The following is a 24725-nucleotide window of genomic DNA, read 5'->3' as shown; positions in this document are numbered from 1 at the left end:
CCAATATCAAACCTCCCCTTTATCTCCAAGATCCTTGAAAAAGCTGTGGCACAGCAGTTATGCTCATATTTACATAGGAATAACATCCATGAAATGTATCAGTCAGGATTTAGACCTCATCATAGCACAGAGACAGCACTGGTTAAAGTAGTAAACGACCTACTGTTGGCGTCTGATCAGGGCTGTGTCTCGCTACTTGTGTTGCTTGACCTTAGTGCAGCATTTGATACCATTGATCATTCCATTCTTCTGGATAGACTAGAAAATGTTGTGGGAGTTAAGGGAATGGCCCTCTCCTGGCTGAGGTCTTATCTAACTGATCGTTATCAGTATGTTGATATAAATGGTGATATTTCTAGACGTACCGAGGTAAAGTTTGGTGTTCCACAAGGTTCTGTCTTGGGTCCACTGCTTTTTTCTCTATACATGTTACCTCTGGGCGATATTATTCGTAAACATTGTATTAGTTTCCACTGTTATGCTGATGACACACAGTTGTATGTCTCTGCAAAACCTGATGAGAGACACCAGCTTAATAGAATTGAGGAATGTGTTAAGGACATTAGACACTGGATGCTTATTAATTTCCTTCTGCTTAACTCTGACAAGACTGAAGTACTTGTGCTAGGACCACATACAGCTAGAAGTAAGTTTTCTGATTGCACAGTAACTCTGGATGGCCTTTCTGTTTCTTCATGTGCAGCAGTAAAAGACCTCGGCGTGATTATTGACCCCAGTCTTTCATTCGAAACTCACATTGATAACATCACCCGGATAGCTTTCTTTCATCTCAGAAATATTGCAAAGATAAGAAATTTAATGTCATTGCATGATGCAGAAAAACTAGTCCATGCTTTCGTTACCTCCAGGTTGGATTATTGTAATGCCTTACTGTCTGGATGTTCCAATAAGTGCATAAACAAGCTCCAGTTAGTTCAAAATGCAGCAGCAAGAGTCCTTACTAGAACTAGAAAATATGACCACATCATGCCTGTCTTATCCACACTGCATTGGCTCCCAATCAAATTTTGTATTGATTATAAAATACTACTATTGACCTTTAAAGCACTAAATGGTCTCACACCACAATACCTGAGTGAACTTCTGCTCCTCTATGACCCGCCACGCCTACTTAGATCAAAAGGTGCAGGCTATCTGCTGGTACCTCGTATAGTGAAGGCTACATCAGGGGGCAGAGCCTTTTCTTACAAAGCCCCACTGTTATGGAACAGCCTTCCAAGTAACGTTCGGGAATCAGACACAGTCTCAGCATTTAAGTCTAGGCTGAAAACATATCTGTTTAGTCAAGCCTTTTGTTAATGGTGTTTATGAGGTAAAGGAGTAGATCTGGAGGGTCCTCAGACATAGAGTGTTTTGGTAAACTGGGATGCATGGATGCTGTCAGTCCCCACTCGCTTGCTCACTCGAGTTTGTTGACGGTGTAGTGGCTGGCTGCTTTATGTCCCGGGGCTCCCTCATGCCTGTGTTACCTTCTGGCTCTCTCCTTTTAGTTATGCTGTCATAGTTAGTTGCCGGAGTCCCTGCTTGTACTCGGTGCAATATGTATACTGTTCCTACTTATTCAGGTGACATTGGGCATACCTAACCACCTGTGTTTTCTTTCCCTCCCCCCCACCCCAAATCTGTCCCTCTGAGTTACATGGAGTCAACAGGAAATCTTTTGGTGGAGACGGTGGAGACCTCGACTGGCTATCGTAGCCTGCAGGGAATCGGCTGTCAGACTTTCTGTCGCATGTCCCAGACCCGGTGAAATGTAACTGAATTGTCTTGGCCAGCCCTAAGGGTCCCATCTCCATCTCATCATTGCTGAGGAGTGTGCTCCCATCATCCAATCAAGCATCCAGCTAGAGCAGGTCATGATATATTTTACCATATTAACATGCCATTGTGTGTTATGCCTGATGTAAAGACTCTCGTCTCTGCGAGCCTACCACACAGATTTAATACTTGTCATTTTTAGGGCATACCTAGCAACGTGTTTTCTTTCTCTCTCTCTTCCCCCCCCCCCCCCCCCATCTGTCCCTCTGAGTTACATGTTGATCCTGGGATTGAGATGCTGGCCTCTTCTGCCCCTCGGACCTGCTTGATCCATCCTGGTGCCCTGTGTCTGGTCAGAGTTTTATCGCCCCACTCCTGTGAAGGACAGCCCCATGAGGACAGTTGAGGGTTATACCTGTTAAAACTGTTAATATTATAGTCAGGCTGTCTGTTGTTGCCCAAATGAGGATGGGTTCCCTTTTGAGTCTGGTTCCTCTCAAGGTTTCTTCCTCATGTCGTCTGAGGGAGTTTTTCCTTGCCACCGTCGCCACAGGCTTGCTTGTTGGGGATAGATTAGGGATAAAATTAGCTCATGTTTTAAGTCGTTCAAATTCTGTAAAGCTGCTTTGCGACAATGTTTATTGTTAAAAGCGCTGTACAAATAAACTTGATTTGATTTCTGTGTGCAATCAAAGTGTCACATGATGTCTGTATAAATCAACCTGTTATGGAAGGACCCTGACTCTGCAACACTACAAAGCAAGCAACATGAAAACTAAGGAGTACTCCAAACAGATCAGAGACAAAGTTGTGGATCAAAAATCAGGGTTGGTTGGGTTATATATCCCAAACTTTGAATATCCCACAGTGCACAGTTAAATCCATTAGAGCAAAATGGGAAGAATATGGCACCGCTACAAACCTGATAAGATTAGTGTTGGCAAGGCGTTTAGATTCAATCCTTCCTACAATAATTTCTAATGATCAAACTGGATTCATTAAAAATAGGCACCTCCTTCTTCAATGTCAGATGTCTGTTTAACATTATATTTGCCCCCTTTTCGTTCACTAGCCCAGAAGCTGTTATTTATTTAGGTGCAGAGAAGGCCTTTGACCAGGTGGAGTGGGAGTAACTTTTCTATACTTTAGAGAAGTTTGGATTTGGACAAAACTTCATTTCGTGAGTAAAACTTCTATATTACCTTCCTTCTGCTTCTGTTAGGCTCAATAACAAATTCTGAATACTTTCCTCTCCAGCGTGGTACCAGACAGGGCTGTCCTTTATCTCCTTTACTCTTTGCTATTGCCATTGAGCCCCTCTCCATAGCCTTACGCTACCATCCGCAGATCTCAGGAGTCTTCAGAGAGGATGCTGAACAAAAAGTTTCACTGTATGCTGATGATCTGCTTGTTTTTATCTCAAACCTCAGCTTGTCACTGCCACATGTGTTATCCACACTGGAGACCTTTGGATCAATCTCAGGCTACAAACTCAGTGATGACAAAAGTGAGCAGTTTCCTCTAAATGTAGCTGCTCGTAACTCTCCACTACACAAACTACCATTTAAAATAGTCCTTGATAAATTCACATATCTAGGTGTCCAGGTTACAAATTCCTTTGAAAAATCTTTTTAGGGCAAACTTTGAGCCTCTCCTTACTAAAACCAAACAAGATCTAAAGCGCTGGTCGCTACTTCCTTTATCTCTAGCTGGACATGTTAATTCAATTAAAATGAACAATCTTTTTCAATGTACACCAGTTTATTTAACAAAATAATTTTTCTATAGATTAGATGGGCTAACATCTGAGTTCCTTTGGCAAGGACAAGCTCCAAGACTTCGTAAAGCATACTTAGAAAGACCAAAGATCCTAGGAGGACTTGCGCTCCCCAACTTTCAGTACTACTACTGGGCTAAAAATCTGTGTGTTACATCATTGGTTACAAGTTGACAACTCAAACAATGCTGCTACCCGGCTAAAGATTGAATCGGTCTCTTGTAAACCATCCTCCCTCCCAGCACTCTTATATTCTTCAAGAAACTCTCCTAGTATACACTACACTAAAAATATTTTGGTTAAATCTACCCTCAGAATCTGGACGCAATTTAAAAGACATTTTAGCATACAGTCTTGGTCGCCCCACGTTCCCATTCAACACAACCATTCTTTCCCTCCATCACTAATGGACAAGGCTTTCTCAGTATGGGTACAAGCAGGCATCACTTCTTTCAGTGATATGTACATTGGTGGAACTTTTACCTTGTTTCAGCAACTAACAGAGACATTTCCTTTGAATAAATAATTTTTTTTTCAGTATCTGCAGCTTTGTCCATGCCAAGACTTCTAATTTTCCTTTTCAACCAGAAAATACACAAATAGACATATTTCTAAAACCAGTCCAAAGTGAAAAGGGCATAAGATCCTGTATGTATAGTAAAATTTGCTCTGAATACAACCATATGTTATCTTCCATTAAGAACCTCTGGGAACGGGATTTTGGAGAGATGAGGACATTTGGGAGAAAATCTTGTATCAAGTACATTCCTCCTCTTTCTGTGCCAAACACGGCCTCCTACAGTTTAAGATTCTCCACCATACGCACTGGAGTAAGGAGAAGCTCTCTGAGATATACCCACACATCAGTCCCCTTTGTGACCAATGCCAGCAAGCCACAGCCTCTTGAATACATATGCTCTTGTCTTGATTAATTTTACTGAGATGGAAATCTTATGCTCCACGAACAGTCTTTCACTGTTGAAGATACCTTTTGTCCTATTCTCAACTACAGAAGATAAGGGCTATATTGCATGACTCCACCACAAAATTTTACAGGATATGGAACCCTCTTCTTGAATTTCTGGAATCAATTCAGTTCCCCTCTTCTACTTTATAATCCACTTCATATATCTATATATTTGTCATCTGCATAGTTTGAGTATTGTACATTAGTGTAGATAACACTGCACAAACTCACTTCCTTTCTACCTCCATTATAAGCAAAGCTTCCTTTATGTAGGCCATAATAATATTCACAAAGTCCCCCTTTTTATTTTATTAATTTATTAATTTTTTGTTTGTTCTTGTTTGGTATCTAATTTGTAATCTGTATTACATCTGTCAGTGTGCAAGTTTAACAGGAGTGTACTTCTTGAAAGCTGGCCTAAGTCAATGTTTACAAGTTCATGTTCTTTCACTGCCACCTTTGGCCAGGCATTAACGTTCTGTTTGTATGATCATACAGTATGTGCACAAATTCTTTTTTTTACTGTGCACTGTCAATTGTAATATTGATAAACCAAAAAAAAAAGAGTTGGCAAAAAAAAAAAAAAACACCGACAAGAGAAGACCGCCTACCAAAACTCACAGACTTGGCAAGAAGGGCATTCATCAGAGATGCAACAAAGACACCAAAGATAACACTGAAGGAGCTGCAAAGATCCACAGTGGAGATGGGAGTATCTGTCCATACAACCACTTTAAGCCATACACTCCACAGAGCTGGGCTTTACAAAAGAGTGGCCAGAAAAAAGCCATTGCTTAAATAAAAAAATACAACCCCGATTCCAAAAAAGTTGGGACAAAGTACAAATTGTAAATAAACACGGAATGCAATGATGTGGAAGTTTCAAAATTCCATATTTTATTCAGAATAGAACATAGATGACATATCAAATGTTTAAACTGAGAAAATGTATCATTTAAAGAGAAAAATTAGATGATTTTAAATTTCATGACAATACCACATCTCAAAAAAGTTGGGACAAGGCCATGTTTACCACTGTGAGACATCCCCTTTTCGCTTTACAACAGTCTGTAAACGTCTGGGGACTGAGGAGACAAGTTGCTCAAGTTTAGGGATAGGAATGTTAACCCATTCTTGTCTAATGTAGGATTCTAGTTGCTCAACTGTCTTAGGTCTTTTTTTTTTGTCGTATCTTCCATTTTATGATGCGCCAAATGTTTTCTATGGGTGAAAGATCTGGACTGCAGGCTGGCCAGTTCAGTACCCAGACCCTTCTTCTATGCAGCCATGATGCTGTAATTGATACAGTATTTGGCTTGGCATTGTCATGTTGGAAAATGCAAGGTCTTCCCTGAAAGAGACGTCGTCTGGATGGGAGCATATGTTGCTCTAGAACCTGGATATACCTTTCAGCATCGATGGTGTCTTTCCAGATGTGTAAGCTGCCCATGCCACACGCACTAATGCAACCCCATACCATCAGAGATGCAGGCTTCTGAACCGAGCGCTGATAACAACTTGGGTCGTCCTTCTCCTCTTTAGTCCGAATGACACGGCGTCCCTGATTTCCATAAAGAACTTCAAATTTTGATTCGTCTGACCACAGAACAGTTTTCCACTTTGCCACAGTCCATTTTAAATGAGCCTTGGCCCAGAGAAGACGTCTGCGCTTCTGGATCATGTTTAGATATGGCTTCTTCTTTGAACTATAGAGTTTTAGCTGGCAACGGCAGATGGCACGGTGAATTGTGTTCACAGATGATGTTCTCTGGAAATATTCCTGAGCCCATTTTGTGATTTCCAATACAGAAGCATGCCTGTATGTGCTGCAGTGCCGTCTAAGGGCCCGAAGATCACGGGCACCCAGTATGGTTTTCCGGCCTTGACCCTTACGCACAGAGATTCTTCCAGATTCTCTGAATCTTTTGATGATATTATGCACTGTAGATGATGTGTTCAAACTCTTTGCAATTTTACACTGTCAAACTCCTTTCTGATATTGCTCCACTATTTGTCAGCGCAGAATTAGGGGGATTGGTGATCCTCTTCCCATCTTTACTTCTGAGAGCCGCTGCCACTCCAAGATGCTCTTTTTATACCCAGTCATGTTAATGACCTATTGCCAATTGACCTAATGAGTTGCAATTTGGTCCTCCAGCTGTTCCTTTTTTGTACCTTTAACTTTTCCAGCCTCTTATTGCCCCGTCCCAACTTTTTTGAGATGTGTTGCTGTCATGAAATTTCAAATGAGCCAATATTTGCCATGAAATTTCAAAATGTCTCACTTTCGACATTTGATATGTTGTCTATGTTCTATTGTGAATACAATATCAGTTTTTGAGATTTGTAAATTATTACATTCCGTTTTTATTTACAATTTGTACTTTGTCCCAACTTTTTTGGAATCAGGGTTGGAAGAAAACATGTTTGGAGTTTGCCCAACAGCATGTGGCAGACTCCCCAAACACATGGAAGACAATTCTCTGGTCAGATGAGACTAAAATGTAACCTTTTGGCCATCATGGGAAATGCCACGTGTGACACGAACCCAACACTTCCCATCACCCTGAGAACACCATTCCTACAGTGAAGCATGGTGGTGGTGGCAGCACACTAGGCGGTGTGTATGACTGGTAATTACACGCACTTCATGGTTCCTGAGTTGTTTGCGCCGAGTCCTTTTTTCCCACGAGTGCTGGCGTTAATTACTAATCTTTTTTTTTTTATACTTTTTTCTACAAATAATTTTCCAGTATCCTCTTCATTTTTATTGTACTGTCACTTTCCTTTTTGTACTTTTCACTTTTGCTTTCCTTTTTCCGTTTTTTTCTCTCTCTTTTTTCGGAAGAACACCGAGACCGGAAACTTTCTTTTTCTTTCCTCTTGTGTAAAGACCACAAGCGGAGGCTATCTACATCAGATCTGCTTTAATATCAACAGATCTTCGATTAAGGTACGTGAATCTTTTCATCATAGCACACCTTCAGCCTGTTCAGTGTGCTGAGTGCAGGATGTTTAGTCATTCTTCCTCCATCGCTAGCAATAGCTTTATTTGTGATAACTGCATATTAGTTAGCTCTCTGACGGAGAAGAGTATAGTGCTAGAAGCGCATGTCCAGGCTTTAGAGAAGGTTAGTGAGCGTGAGAACAGTGTAGTTTCTGTAGGGGAAAGTCTGGATGCCCGAGGTGGAGTTAGCAATCCCCCAACTCCGGCATTAGAGCCCTTACAGCGGGGCGAATGGGTGACGGCTTGGCGGCATAAGCGTACAGCCAAAGCTACCGCTGAGGCTCGCCCACGGGAGCACCACTCTTCTCCGCATCACGTGTCGAACAGGTTTGCTCTCCTTAGTGACGTACCCACTGAGAAACCTGAAAGAGCTCTGGTTATAGGGGACTATCATACGGCACGTGAAATTAACTCAGCCTTTAGGGGCACCAGCAGCTTTTGTCAGGTGTATACCGGGAGCCAGGGTGCCGGACATGGCAGGTAATCTTAGGGTCCTAGGCAAGCACAGGTTCTCAAAGATAGTTATCCATGCAGGAGCTAATGATATATGCCTTCATCAGTCTGAGGTTACTAAGAGTAACTTTGTAGAGGTGTTTAAATTAGCGAAGGCGACGTCCGATGCTGTAGTATGCTCTGGCCCCATCCCAATGCGGCGTGGCGATGTAGCTTACAGCAGGTTATGGTCGCTGAACTGCTGGTTGTCCAGGTGGTGCTCTGAAAACAGTGTGGGCTTTATAGATAATTGGGCTAATTTTGAGGGCACTGCTGGCCTGTTAGGGCGGGACGGTATCCATCCCACTCGGGAAGGTGCTGCTCTCATTTCCTGCAGCATAGGTCATAGTCTCAGGACAGGCCTAGTTAATTCCTGACAATCCAGAGCCAAGGCCAGGGAGCAGACAAACAGGCTAAACCGACTGTCTGCTAGCTGCACAGAGTCGTCACTCAGGGTCCACTACATTGAGACTGTGTCTGTTCCCCGGGCTAAACAAAAAGGTAGAAATTTTCAGAGTTTGCTCCAGTAACCTAATCAATATAAAATTAGATCATACTGACTGTACAGCCGCTGCCAGCACCTTTGATCTAAAGGTGGGGCTATTAAATATTAGATTTCTTACATCTAAAGCGCTAATGGTTAATGAACTCATTACTGATCAGGATTTTAATGCACTTTGTTTAACTGAAACATGGATTAAGCCAAATGAATATATAGCATTAAATGAAGCGAGTCCTCCGGGATACAGTTATATACACCAGCCTCGTCAAACTGGCAGAGGAGGAGGCGTTGTGGTTATTTATAATGATTATCTAGGTGTAACACAAAAACCTGGTTATAAATTTAATACGTTTGAAGTTCTTCATACTCATATAATGTATGTAGCCTTGAAAAATAAGTCTACCCAGTTAATTACATTGCTTATTATTTACAGGTGTTAGGACTGGGACTGTTTTGGCCTCTAGAGGCCGCTGTTATTTCCTTTTCTTGTCATGTTTGTTTTGGCCTCTAGAGGCCACCACTGTTTGTGGTTTGTTTGTTGTTTTCCATGTGTCTTGTGCCCCACCTAGTCCTCATTAGTGTCACTAAAATAAACTAAACTAAACTAAAATAGGACACAGGCGACACTAATGAGGACTAGGCGGGGCACAAGAAACATGGAAAACAACAAACATAAAACACAGAAACAGTGGTGGCCTCTAGAGGCCAAAACAAACATGACAAGAAAAGGAAATAACACCGGCCTCTAGAGGCCAAAACAGTCCCAGTCCTAACAACAGGCCCCCGGGGCCATATTCTGAGTTTCTTTCTGAATTTGCAGATTTTATCTCAGATCTGGTTATTTCCTTAGACAAAGCTTTAGTTGTCGGAGATTTTAATATTCATTTCGATAACCCAGAAGACCCTTTAAAAACAGCGTTTGTATCCATTTTAGATTCAGCAGGGATTAATCAGAATGTCATAGGACGACCCACACCCTTGATCTAATACTAACATTCGGGTGAAACGTAGAAAATATAGTCATACTTCCACAGTCTGAAGTTATCTCAGATCATTATCTCATTCAAACTATGTCTGAGTAATAATATATGCACCTCACCACGCTACTGTATGAAACGTACATTCACGTCAACTACTGCACAGAGCTTTATAAATGATCTCCCAAAGTTATCAACTTTGATTGGGTCACTGTCAGCCCCTGCAGAACTTGATCAGGCAACTGAATGCTTAGAGTCAACATTCCGCCATACCGTAGATAATGTAGCTCCTCTAAAAAGGAAAATGGTCAGAGACAAAAAATTAGCACCCTGGTATAATGATGACACTCGCACATTAAAACAGACCACTCGAAAATTGGAACGTAAATGGCGTCAAACAAAATTGGTAGTGTTCAAATTAGCATGGAAGGAGAGCTTCCTGAAGTATAGAAAAGCTCTTAGTGCTGCGAGATCAACATATTTCTCCTCCCTAATAGAAGATGATAAAAATAATCCTAGATTCCTATTTAATACTGTAGCAAAATTAACCAGGAATAAGTCCACTACAGACACATGCATACCTGCAGTATACAATAGTAATGATTTCATGATTTTTTTTAATGACAAAATTGAGAATATCCGACAAAAAATTCAAACTACTAATTTAAGGTCAGACAATTAAAGTGACCTTGTAGTTAACCATATAACTCTATCAGATCATCAATTAGAATGTTTTACTCCCCTTAAAGAAATTGAATTACTTTCATTAATCTCAGCATCAAAAGCCTCAACTTGCATACTAGATCTCTTACCTACACGTCTATTCAAACAGATAATACCTGAAGTAATTGAACCGCTTCTAAAAATAATAAATTCTCCTCTCACGATTGGCTATGTACCCAAATCCTTTAAACTAGCAGTTATCAAACCCCTCATTAAAAAACCTGACCTTGATTCCTGTCAGCTGTCCAATTATGGGCCAATATCAAACCTCCCCTTTATCTCCAAGATCCTTGAAAAAGCTGTGGCACAGCAGTTATGCTCATATTTACATAGGAATAACATCCATGAAATGTATCAGTCAGGATTTAGACCTAATCACAGCACAGAAACAGCTTTGGTTAAAGTAGTAAACGACCTACTGCTGGCGTCTGATCAGGGCTGTGTCTCACTGCTTGTGTTGCTTGACCTTAGTGCAGCATTTGATACCATTGATCATTCCATTCTTCTGGATAGACTAGAAAATGTTGTGGGAGTTAAGGGAATGGCCCTCTCCTGGCTCAGCTCTTATTTAACTGATCGTTATCAGTATGTTGATATAAATGGTGATATTTCTAGACGTACTGAGGTAAAGTTTGGTGTTCCACAAGTTTCTGTCTTGGGTCCACTGCTTTTTTCTCTATATATGTTACCTCTGGGTGATACTATTTGTAAACATTATATTAGTTTCCACTGTTATGCTGATGACACACAGTTGTATGTTTCTGCAAAACCTGATGAGAGACACCAGCTTAATAGAATTGAGGAATGTGTTAAGGACATTAGACACTGGATGCTTAATAATTTCCTTCTGCTTAACTCTGACAAGACTGAAGTACTTGTACTAGGACCACATGCAGCTAGAAGTAAGTTTTCTAATTACACAGTGACTCTGAATGGCCTTTGTTTCTTCACGTGCAGCAGTAAAAGACCTCGGGGAGATTATTGACCCCAGTCTTTCATTCGAAACTCACATTTATAACATCACCCGGATAGCTTTCTTTCATCTCAGAAATATTGCCAAGATAAGAAATTTAATGTCACTACATGACGTGGAAAAACTAGTTCATGCTTTCGTTACCTCCAGGTTGGATTACTGTAATGCCTTACTGTCTGGGTGTTCCAATAAGTGCATAAATAAGCTCCAGTTAGTTCAAAATGCAGCAGCAAGAGTCCTTACTAGAACTAGAAAATATGACCACATCACGCCTGTCTTATCCACACTGCATTGGCTCCCAATCAAATTTCGTATTGATTATAAAATACTACTATTGACCTTTAAAGCACTAAATGGTCTCGCACCACAGCACCTGAGTGAACTTCTGCTCCTCTATGACCCGCTACACCTACTTAGATCAAAAGGTGCAGGCTATCTGCTGGTACCTCGTATAGTGAAGGCTACATCAGGGGGCAGAGCCTTTTCTTACAAAGCCCCACAGTTATGGAACAGCCTTCCAAGTAATGTTCGGGAATCAGACACAGTCTCGGCATTTAAGTCTAGGCTGAAAACATATCTGTTTAGTCAAGCCTTTTGTTATTGGTGTTTATGAGGTAAAGGTGTAGATCTGGAGGGTCCTCAGACATAGTCAAATCAAATCAAGTTTATTTGTATAGCACTTTTAACAATAAACATTGTCGCAAAGCAGCTTTACAGAATTTGAACGACTTAAAATATGAGCTAATTTTATCCCTAATCTATCCCCAATGAGCAAGCCTGTGGCGACGGTGGCAAGGAAAAACTCCCTCAGACGACATGAGGAAGAAACCTCGAGAGGAACCAGACTCAAAAGGGAACCCATCCTCATTTGGGCAACAACAGACAGCCTGACTATAATATTAACAGTTTTAACAGGTATAACCCTCAACTGTCCTCATGGGGCTGTCCTTCACAGGAGTGGGGCGATAAAACTCCGACCAGACACAGGGCACCAGGATGGATCAAGCAGGTCCGAGGGGCAGAAGAGGCCAGCATCTCAATCCCAGGATCAACATGTAACTCAGAGGGACAGATGGGGGGGGAAGAGAGAGAGAAAGAAAACACGTTGTTAGGTATGCCCTAAAAATGACAAGTATTAAATCTGTGTGGTAGGCTCGCAGAGACGAGAGTCTTTACATCAGGCATAACACACAACAATGGCATGTTAATATGGTAAAATATATCATGACCTGCTCTGGCTGGATGCTTGATTGGGTGATGGGAGCACACTCCTCAGCAATGATGAGATGGAGATGGGACCCTTAGGGCTGGCCAAGACAATTCAGTTACATTTCACCGGGTCTGGGACATGCGACAGAATGTCTGACAGCCGATTCCCTGCAGGCTACGATAGCCAGTTGAGGTCTCCACCCTCTCCGCCAAAAGATTTCCTGTTGACTCCATGTAACTCAGAGGGACAGATTTGGGGTGGGGGGGAGGGAAAGAAAACACAGGTGGTTAGGTATGCCCAATGTCACCTGAATAAGTAGGAACAGTATACATATTGCACCGAGTACAAGCCGGGACTCCGGCAACTAACTATGACAGCATAACTAAAAGGAGAGAGCCAGAAGGTAACACAGGCATAAGGGAGCCCCGGGACATAAAGCAGCCAGCCACTACACCGTCAACAAACTCGAGTGAGCAAGCGAGTGGGGACTGACAGCATCCATACATCCCAGTTTACCAAAACACTCTATGTCTGAGGACCCTCCAGATCTACTCCTTTACCTCATAAACACCATTAACAAAAGGCTTGACTAAACAGATATGTTTTCAGCCTAGACTTAAATGCTGAGACTGTGTCTGATTCCCGAACATTACTTGGAAGGCTGTTCCATAACTGTGGGGCTTTGTAAGAAAAGGCTCTGCCCCCTGATGTAGCCTTCACTATACGAGGTACCAGCAGATAGCCTGCACCTTTTGATCTAAGTAGGCATGGCGGGTCATAGAGGAGCAGAAGTTCACTCAGGTACTGTGGTACGAGACCATTTAGTGCTTTAAAGGTCAATAGTAGTATTTTATAATCAATACGAAATTTGATTGGGAGCCAATGCAGTGTGGATAAGACAGGCGTGATGTGGTCATATTTTCTAGTTCTAGTAAGGACTCTTGCTGCTGCATTTTGAACTAACTGGAGCTTGTTTATGCACTTATTGGAACATCCAGACAGTAAGGCATTACAATAATCCAACCTGGAGGTAACGAAAGCATGGACTAGTTTTTCTGCATCATGCAATGACATTAAATTTCTTATCTTTGCAATATTTCTGAGATGAAAGAAAGCTATCCGGGTGATGTTATCAATGTGAGTTTCGAATGAAAGACTGGGGTCAATAATCACGCCGAGGTCTTTTACTGCTGCACGTGAAGAAACAGAAAGGCCATCCAGAGTTACTGTGCAATCAGAAAACTTACTTCTAGCTGTATGTGGTCCTAGCACAAGTACTTCAGTCTTGTCAGAGTTAAGCAGAAGGAAATTAATAAGCATCCAGTGTCTAATATCCTTAACACATTCCTCAATTCTATTAAGCTGGTGTCTCTCATCAGGTTTTGCAGAGACATACAACTGTGTGTCATCAGCATAACAGTGGAAACTAATACAATGTTTACGAATAATATCACCCAGAGGTAACATATATAGAGAAAAAAGCAGTGGACCCAAGACAGAACCTTGTGGAACACCAAACTTTACCTCGGTACGTCTAGAAATATCACCATTCACATCAACACACTGATAACGATCAGCCAGATAAGACCTGAGCCAGGAGAGGGCCACTCCCCCAACACTTTCTAGTCTATCCAGAAGAATGGAATGATCAATGTTATCAAATGCTGCACTAAGGTCAAGCAACACAAGTAGCGAGACACAGCCCTGATCAGACGCCAACAGTAGGTCGTTTACTATTTTAACCAGTGCTGTCTCTGTGCTATGATGAGGTCTAAATCCTGACTGATACATTTCATGGATGTTATTCCTATGTAAATATGAGCATAACTGCTGTGCCACAGCTTTTTCAAGGATCTTGGAGATAAAGGGGAGGTTTGATATTGGCCGATAATTGGACAGCTGACAGGGATCAAGGTCAGGTTTTTTAATCAGGGGTTTGATAACTGCTAGTTTAAAGGATTTGGGTACATAGCCAATCATAAGAGAAGAATTTATTATTTTTAGAAGCGGTTCAATTACTCCAGGCATTATCTGTTTGAATAGATGTGTCGGTAAGGGATCTAGTACGCAAGTTGAGGCTTTTGATGTAGAGATTAATGAAAGTAATTCAGTTTCTTTTAGGGGAGTAAAACATTCTAACTGATGATCTGATACAGTTATATTGTTAACTACAAGGTCACTTTCATTGTCTAACCTTAAATTAGTAGTTTGAATTTTTTGTCGGATATTCTCAATTTTGTCATTAAAAAAATTCATGAAGTCGTTGCTACTACATACTGCAGGTGTGCATGTGTTGATAGTGGACTTATTCCTGGTTAATTTTGCTACAGTATTAAATAGGAATCTAGGATTATTTTTGTTATCTTCTATTAGGGAGGAGAAATATGTTGAAAAGCACTAAGAGCTTTTCTATACTTCAGGAAGCTCTCCTTCCAAGCTAATTTGAACACTACCAATTTTGTTTGACGCCATTTACGTTCCAATTTTCGAATGGTCTGTTTTAATGTGCGAGTGTCATCATTATACCAGGGTGCTAATTTTTTGTCTCTGACCATTTTCCTTTTTAGAGGAGCTACATTATCTAAAGTATGGCGGAATGTTGACTCTAAGCATTCAGTTGCCTGATCAAGTTCTGCAGGGGCTGACAGTGACCCAATCAAAGTTGACAGCTCTGGGAGATCATTTATAAAGCTCTGTGCAGTAATTGACGTGAAAGTACGTTTAATACAGTAGCGTGGTGAGGTGCATATATTATTACTCAGACATATTTTGAATGAGATGAGACAATGATCTGAGAACTTCAGACTGTGGAAGCATGACTATATTGTCTACGTTTAATCTGAATGTTAGTATTAGATCAAGGGTGTGACCACCATTATGGGTCGGTCCTATGACATTCTGCTTAATCCCGACTGAATCTAAGATGGACACAAACGCTGTTTTTAAAGGGTCTTCTGGGTTATCGAAGTGAATATTAAAATCTCCGACAACTAAAGCTTTGTCCAAGGAAATAACCAGATCTGAGATAAAATCTGCAAATTCAGAAAGAAACTCAGAATATAGCCCCGGGGGCCTGTAAATAATAAGCAATGGAATTAACTGGGTAGACTTATTTTTCGAGGCTACATACATTATATGAGTATGAAGAACTTCAAATGTATTAAATTTATAACCAGGTTTGTGTGTTACACCTAGATAATCGTTATAAATAACCGCGACGCCTCCTCCTCTGCCAGTTAGACGAGGCTGGTGTATATAACTGTATCCAGGAGGACTCGCTTCATTTAATGCTATATATTCATTTGGCTTAATCCATGTTTCTGTTAAACACAGTACATTAAACTCCTGATCAGTAATGAGTTCATTAACCATTAGCGTTTTAGATGTAAGAGATCTAATATTTAATAGCCCCACCTTTAGATCAAAGGTGCTGGCAGCAGCTGTACAGTCAGTATGATCTAATTTTATATTGATTAGGTTACTGGAACAAACTCTCTGAAAATTTCTACCTTTTTGTTGAGCTCGGGGAACAGACACAGTCTCGATGTAGTGGGCCCTGAGTGACGACTCTGTGCAGCTAGCAGACAGTCGGTTTAGCCTGTTCGTCTGCTCCCTGGCCTTGGCTCTGGATTGTCAGAAATTAACTAGGCCTGTTCTGAGACTATGACCTATGCTGCAGGAAATGAGAGCAGCACCTTCCCGAGTGGGATGGATACCGTCCCCCCCTAACAGGCCAGCAGTGCCCTCAAAATTAGCCCAATTATCTATAAAGCCCACACTGTTTTCAGAGCACCACCTGGACAGCCAGCAGTTCAGCGACCATAACCTGCTGTAAGCTACATGCTGTAGCTGCATGTGTTTTGGTAAACTGGGATGTATGGATGCCGTCAGTCCCCACTCGCTTGCTCACTCGAGTTTGTTGATGGTGTAGTGGCTGGCTGCTTTATGTCCCAGGGTTCCCTCATGCCTGTGTTACCTTCTGGCTCTCCCCTTTTAGTTAAGCTGTCATAGTTAGTTGCCGGAGTCCCTGCTTGTACTCAGTGCAATATGTATACTGTTCCTACTTATTCAGGTGATATTGGGCATACCTAACAACCTGTGTTTTCTTTCCCGCACTCCCCCCAAATCTGTCCCTCTGAGTTACATAGAGTCAACAGGAAATCTTTTGGTGGAGAGGGTGGAGACCTCGACTGGCTATCATAGTCTGCAGGGAATTGACCGTCAGACATTTTGTTGCATGTCCCAGACCCGGTGAAATGTAACTGAATTGTCTTGGCCAGCCCTAAGGGTCCCATCTTCATCCCATCATTGCTAAGGAGTGTGCTCCCATCACCCAATCAAGCATCCAGCCAGAGTAGGTCATGATATTTTTTAACCATATTAACATGCCATTGTTGTCTGTTGTCAAGACTTTCGTCTCTGCGAGCCTACCACACAGACTTAATACTTGTCATTTTTAGGGCATACCTAACAACCTGTGTCCCCCCCCCCCCAATCTGTCCCTCTGAGTTACATGTCGGTCCTGGGATCGAGATGCTGACCTCTTCTGCCCCTCGGACCTGCTTGATCCATCCTGGTGTCCTGTGGTTGGAGTCTTATCGCATTGCTCCTGTGGAGGATGACCCCATGAGGACAGTTGAAAGTTACACCTGGAGGACGCTCTGGACTCTTACAGTAATGCTTTTATGGCTGAGGACTACAGTTGACTTGCTAACTTTAGGACTGCAGTTGTCATGAACAGTTTTGCACTCAAGTTTCCATCAATGAAGAGTTACATCAACAAAACTGTCTTCATGTTAAAACTGTTAATGTTATAGTCATGCTGTCTGTTGTTGCCCAAATGAGGATGGGTTCCCTTTTGAGTCTAGTTCCTCTCGAGGTTTCTTCCTCATGTCATCTGAGGGAGGTTTTCCTTGCCACCGTCGCCACAGGCTTGCTCATTGGGGATAGATTAGGGATAAAATTAGCTCATGTTTTAAGTCGTTCAAATTCTGTAAAGCTGCTTTGCGACAATGTTTATTGTTAAAAGTGCTATACAAATAAACTTGACTTGATCATGCTGTGGATGTTTTTCATCTGCAAGGACAGGAAAGCTGGTCAGGACTGAAGGAAAGATGGACGGCACCAAATACAGGGCAATTCTGGAGGAAAACCTGTTTGAGTCAGCCAGAGGTTTGAGACTGGGACGAAGGTTCACATTCCAGCAAGTCAATGACCTACTGTTAAAGCTACAGTGGAGTGGTTTAAAGGGAAACATTTAAATGTCTTTGAATGGCCTCATCAAAGCCCAGACCTCAATCCAATTGAGAATCTGTGTTAAAACTTTAAGATTGCTGTATACCAACTCAACGCAAAACTTGAAGAATTTGGAACAGTTTTGCCTAGAGGAATGAGCAAAAATCCCAGTGGCTAGATGTGCTAAGCTAATAGAGACACACCCCAACAGACTTGCAGCTGTAATTGCAGAAAAAGGTGGGTCTACAAAGCATTGACTCTGGGGGATGAATACCTATGCACACTCCAGATTTCTGTTTTTTCATCTTAATTGTGTCACAATTAAAAAAAACAAACAATTTGCACGTTTAAAATGGTAGGCATGTTGTGTAAATACCAAGGGGGATGAATAATTTTGCAAGACACTATGTATTGATACTTTGCTTATTTTACCAGCTGTTACTATTAGCTGATTGTAGGCTACATATTTTTAATCATAATTATTTAATGCTTGCTAATTTCCAGAGTAAGGGATCTACAGATGATTTATCAAAATATGAATGACAAGTGAAGACAATAAAAACTGTTTGCATATAATGAGTACAGCAATATCGGCATTTGTTCAAACCACAAAATGATCAAATGAACAAAATTATTAGATGATCCCAGAAAAATATTTACATTAGGAACTATCTAAACTACCAGTCAAAAGTTTGGAAACACCGACTAATTCATAGGTTTTCCTTTATATTGACCATTTTCTACATTGTATAAAAATACTGAAGACATCAAAACTATGAAATAACACACATGGAATTGCGTGGTAAACAAAAAATGTGTTCAAGTTTCATATTTCAGATTCTTCAAAATAGCCACTCTTTACTTTCATGACAGCTTTGCACATTATTGGCATTATCTTAACCAGCTTCCTGAGGTAGTCACATGGAATGTGACTCCCTAATTGTTAATTAATTAACAAGGCATACCTTTTAATCGAAAAGATTAAAAGGTATGTGTAAGGTTTTATTCCTTTGTAAGGATAAATAATTGTAAGTATTTATTCTTGACCAAGAAGGCAGTAATTTATTTTGTGACAAAATTGTAAGGATTTATTCTTAATATTGTTCTGTTCTGTTTTACTATTTCAGCTAGAAGGCATTGAATTCTTCTGTGCCCTTCTGTTTCCTGTGTAACTGTGTACCAAGTTACTGTGTGACCTTCCTCCAGTGGAGAAGACACACACTTCTTTGCTAGACTAGACATAAACATGTCTTTGTTTAAAATTGTCATAAAAAACATCTCGCGCTTTGACGTGCGTAAATGCTGAGTTGCTGAGTTGTTAAAAAAACATCCGTTGATATGAAATATATTGCTTATGATTGATCCAAGGTTTCACTCACACACACACACATATATATATATATATATATAAAAACCCTTGTATACTCTCGTCTCAGGGGGGACTTGTGAATAAAGATTGAGAACTACTTTGTGGGGTTCTTGTCTTTCTTTCGTGACTCACCCCCAGACGTCTGGGTGACAGGAGGGGACTGATCTCGAGATGGTGAGGGCCAGAGGTGAAGAAACCTAACAGTATGCCTTGTTAATTAATTTAGTTCCTTTTTAATGCATGAGACCATCAGTTGTGTTATTTTTGAGGTAGTGTAGAGCCCTACTCGACAACTGTAGTAATCCATATTATGGTCAAGAACTGCTGAACTAAATAAAGGGAAATGACAGATCATTACTTTAAAGACATGAAGGTCAGTCAACCCTGGCTGATGAGGAGCGTTCCAGGAAACAAAGACCAATACTTACATCTGCTGCAGAGGATAAGTTCATTAGGAGTTACTAGCCTGCTATATGTTCTTTATCACGCTCTGTAATTTACTGCACAAAGGGAACCTCCCCTGTGCACACCCTTGGACTGCTTCCCTCTGTGCTTCTCAAAGGCATGCACATGTTTATGCATCATGTTCCTCTTGACACAATACTGAAAATGTGGATTCTTTGCACACTACTTTCTGAGTCAGATGGGGTGATGTTTATGCTTACCTTTCAAAGTGTAGATCATAACCACATGCCAGAACTGCCCTCCAAACACTGCGAATATCCTGTTTGGCTCGATCAACAGTGAACTTATGGAAACCCTCCAGAGTTAAGTACTTCTCTTCTGGCACTGAAATATACATCATTCCAGAAGAATTATAAAGATTATATAAATAAAAGTTTGTGGGCACCTGACCCTCACACCCACCTGATCCTTTCCTAAACTGTTGCCACAAAGTTAGAAGCCCATAATTGTAGAGCATGTCTTTGTATGCTGGAGAATTACTATTTCCCTTCATTGGAACAGAGGGGCCCAAACTAAAAGTGCACAAGCAAGGTCTATTAAGGCCAGGGCTTTGAACCAGAATTTTTTTCCTATTGGTTCGTTCCGAACAGAAACGGAATTTTAACGTTTCCAGTTTTGGGTTCCACCATTAAATAGACGTTCCCGAACCAGTTAGAACAAAAAAATTTCATTCCCGGAACGGTTAATTACGTTCCCTGTCAGCTGTTTAACAAATGGCTATAAAATTATGTCTCTGTCTCATCCAGCTTAAGCCAAATGTAGGCTAATTCTATTACAACCTTCATTAAATAAGACAAGAAATAATTCAAAACAATTATTATTTCAGATGTTGGCGATTTGGATTCTCAGTATGTCTTCCCATCTACACAAACAGAAAAAGTGCCAAAAATGAAAGAGAATTCGTTTAGTGTGTTACCAAAGGCTAGTCAGGCCCTATGCATTGATAGGCTAACAGAGGTTAACGTCATTTAATGTTCGCGAGCCTCTCATTAACGTGGACAAATATATTGATATCGTGTTTGAAATTGACGTTTTTGAATAACGATAGACTGCAATATTTACCTCTTATTTAAGATGTGGAGACGTGATAATAGTCCACCCTCCTGCTCTCTCCATTCAGTCAGCGAACGTCACACAGGAAGTGAACCCCAGCAGGTCATAGAAACTTGCGCAGGAGAAGAATGACTTTTTTATTTGTAGGCTACGGAAACTTTGAGGAACGAAATAAAAACCGGTATTAACCGGTTACCATTATTTTTAATAAGCGTTTCTGTTCCGGAACATAAAAAATAAAGTTTCTGGTTTCGTTTCTGTTCCATGTGAAATAGAAAAAGTTCCCGGTTTTCGTTTTCATTCCTTGAACCAGTTCAAAGCCCTGATTAAGGCATGTCTTGCCAAGGTTGGAGTGGAAAAACCTGAGTGGTCTGCAGAGAACCTCACCTAAGTGGTCTGCAGTGGCCTCAACCCCACTGAACATCTATGGGGTGAACTGGAATACTGATTGTGCCCCAGACCTCTGTTCCTGACATCAGTGCTCAACCTTAATAATGTTCCTGTGGCTGAATGGGCAAATCCCCACAGTCACATTCCAAAATCTAGTGGAAATTCTTCCCAGAACAGTGGAGGTTTTTATAACAGTATCTTCTAAAAGCACATGTGCACATGATGGTCAAGTGTCTACAAACTTTTGGCTATATAGTGTAGAAAACACACACACATGCAGATCAAATGCATGTACACACTCACTAACACAAAAACATGCATACTAAATAGCCTGGTACATTTTCATATACAGTGGGGCCACTGTATCCGCAGGGGATATGTTCCAAGCAGACAGATGAAAATGTGGATAGAAGCAAACCACATAAAGCCTGTTTTTCATGTCCATACATACCTAAAGTATGGTAAAGTTTAATTTATAACTTGCACACAATATGATAAAGAACATTAACTTATAATAAAATTATTATAAAATAACAATATTATGTAATAAAAGTCATGTGAATTGTCACGTCAATGTCGCAAGTGGAGCCGGACATCAGTTCCCATCAGCCAAACCTTGTTTAGCACCATTTACTCATGCTATTTAAAGTTCTGGGTTTTTTTTGGTTTTTTTTTTGGTCTCTCTCTTTGTCTAGCTTTGTTTGTTATCACTAATTTTCACCATGTTTTGGCAAGCATTTGGTCCATATGCCCATTTTTGTTTCATGTTCACGATTCTTGTATTTATGTTGTTTGGTTTGCTTAGAACAATCAAGGAATTCTGCATTTGCCTCCTGCCTCCAAACTGTTTATTGACATGAATGTGAACAGAATTGTGAGGTTTCTGTTTAATATTTATGGCCTGGAGATAACAGCAGATAACTGAAACCGTGGTTACTGGGTTGGTGGATACAATGGTTCCACTGAAAACTTAGCAAATATACATCTGAAGTTTTGAACATGAGTAACTTATGTGGGTAAACTTGTGGAAATCAAAGGATATAAGCCCTGATCAACCAACATCACCACCATGCATCGATGGACACTAGAAACACCAAAAAGCAAATATAAACCTTCTAGCTTCTTGGTAGGCAACTTCTCAGGGTCTTTCTCATCAGGCTTAGCTTTATCTGGAGACTTGGGCTTAAGGATTGGTTTCTTCTCACTTAATGCAGTCCTGGAGAGGGGAAAAAAACCTATAAATTACAATTTAGACAGAAAATGACAAATGCATTCTTGATGTTCACTTTTAGTGTTAATGGTTAATTTACATTTATTCATTTGGCTGACACTTATCCAAAGCAACTTACAATTGAGATATGACAACTGAGAAGTTGAATGTTAAGGGCCCAACAGCAATAGCCTGGTGATACTGGGATTTGAGCTTGTAACCTTCCAAATGGTCACCCCTAAGCTTTCACTACTAAGCCACCCACTGCCCATTATTCACTGTTATGACAGAATAAAGGCTACTGTTAAGAAAACAAAAACAAAAAACCCTACAGTAAGTTCAATCTGTCCTTTTCATGTTGCATGCTTATAACAATGATCAAACAGATTTGCTGTGATGGACAAATACATCAAGAAAAAAAAGAAAAAAAAAAACTTGTACTGAATGGGGAAGCAGCCTAATGTTCATTTCTGCATCCATGTATTTGCAAAGACATTTGATCATGCATATATGGTCGCATAGCTGTCATACTTTTGTTAATCCATCATACCCAAGATGATGGGTTAACAAAAAAAGAACCAAGAATGTCTACTGTGGGCAGGGGAAAAAAAAAACACCACACACACACACACACACACACACACACACACACACACACACACACACACACACACACACACACACACACACACGCACTATATGGAAGTTTTGTTTCACTGCAGAGAGAATGGAGAGGAGTCCATTGTTTGGATAGCTGAGGTCTTTCACTGTCTTCCTGGCCTTGGCCCACTTCCACTTGCTGTAAATAGACTTCTGGTCAGGGATCTCAGGGATAAGTACTCAGCTGATCACACCACCCTCTAGAAAGCCTGCCTATCCCGCTTGGTGCTGTTCCCAATCCTGTCAGGATGCTCCCAGAGGTACAGGTTCAGAAGTTCCTTAAGCATCTAAGATGGTAAAGATGCTGACAAGCCTATTTCATCAGAACGTTAATGTGACAACACCATGACAGGTCCTGCTTGATGTGAACACTAAAAGTACCAGAAACTATTCACTCTTTCTACTGGGGCCTCACTTCATAGACACAGAATGTGTGTGCTTGACTGGCTTGCTGCCAGCCCAGAACTGTCTCCTACTGAGAATTTATGGCACATCATGAAGTTGAGAATCAGACAATGGCAACCATGGATTGTTGAGTAGCTGAAGTCTTGCATCAAGAAAGAACGGACAAAAATTCCAATTGCAAAACTGTAACAATTAGTATTCCCAGTTCCCATATAATAAAAAGTGTTGTTAAGAAAGGTGATGTAACACATTGGTAATAATGCATCTGTCCCGACTTTTTTGTTGAATATGTTGCAGACATCAAATTGTAAGTTCGTTTATATTTAAAAAATACAATTAAGTTGGTCAGTAAAACTATTGAAAATCTTTTCTTTGTACTTTTGTCAGTTAAATAAAGTTTTATGTGAATTAACAAATCACAGATTTTTGTTTTTATTACATTTTGGAAAATGCCCTAACTTTTCTGGAAATGGGGGTTTGTATTATATGATACATTATTATTCAAGTTCAAGTTTCAGATTTATTATCCTTTAAAAAAGGAAATTTGGTGTGCAGCAGGTATTCAGAGAACATGAATTAAGAAGACATAGACATGGACCACACAGACACATTCCTAAATATATTTACACACAAACACATTACTCAAATCGATATACCCACCAGACACCACCCACCCACCCACATGACTGTCACTATTAGTTATTGCCAATGACAATATAACAGTAACTACAGAAAAAAGAAAAAAAAATAGGTGTCCCTTAATGAATTAAGGGTCCTAATAGCCACTAAAATAAAAGAATCTCTTGCACGCCTTGTCCTTACAACAGGAATTCCAAAACGGCGGCCTGAGGGGAGCAGACTAAATTCCCCAAACAGTGGGTGGTCGGGGTATTTTAGAATTTGTTGTGCCTTACTCATGACCCATTTTACATACACATCATGCAGCTGGGTAAAATGAACCCCAACCACCTTTGCTGCCACTAGGGTTGGGCGGTATCCAAATTTTGATACCTTTAAACTGTCTCTGTGTTTTCCCGGGGTATACGGTATTACCGAGAAAAAAATATTTTTGTTTCGGCCTACTGTGTAACGTGCGCCTATACCGGCGGACCTTGTCCAGACCTGCGCCTATGCCTCAAATGTACTATTTAAAAGCAGCATAGCGAATTATGTGCATTGTGGTATGGATTAAGCAGCAAAGCGAATTTTGTGCATTGATGAATGGATTAAGAGATATTTCAAAGCATCACGCAGCTCTTCCTTAATCTTGAAAATAGCATTCAACTGTCGTTTACACATGTGTGCGTTGAAACGCCATTTGCAGCACTATTTCACCTACTCCATCAAAAAAAGTACACGATGAGCAGGATCATACCCTTTCAAACATGAGAAATAAAAAAAGAAAAGAAAAAGAATCAACCAACACCCAAGTCCGTTTAGACTGCGCGATAAACCATATTCTTCAGCGCAAATGAGGCAATTCAAATGCGTGATAGCTGCACAAGGCAAAATCATATGGGCCCACGTCATG

The 24725-nt window shown here is 40.7% G+C and overlaps 1 protein-coding gene across 10 annotated transcripts in view; it reads right to left on the bottom strand.

The window, feature by feature from the left end:
* The window catches only part of LOC132872214 (probable E3 ubiquitin-protein ligase HECTD4), an 868395-nt gene that overhangs the window by 89910 nt on the left and 753760 nt on the right, over positions 1-24725 (bottom strand). For all 10 annotated transcript variants that reach the window (XR_009651396.1, XR_009651397.1, XM_060906858.1 and 7 more), the window contains exons 65-66: positions 22032-22135; positions 19677-19800 (exon numbers count right to left, since the gene is read on the bottom strand). Coding sequence is in view for 8 of the 10 variants with exons in the window: in XM_060906858.1 (XP_060762841.1) it covers positions 19677-19800; positions 22032-22135 (228 nt within the window). In the remaining 2 variants the exon portion in view is untranslated. The remainder of the gene's footprint in view (positions 1-19676; positions 19801-22031; positions 22136-24725) is intronic.

This window comes from Neoarius graeffei, chromosome 24 (assembly GCF_027579695.1).
Source record: "Neoarius graeffei isolate fNeoGra1 chromosome 24, fNeoGra1.pri, whole genome shotgun sequence".
NCBI lineage: Eukaryota > Metazoa > Chordata > Actinopteri > Siluriformes > Ariidae > Neoarius > Neoarius graeffei.
This window is presented reverse-complemented; position numbering and strand designations above follow the sequence as displayed.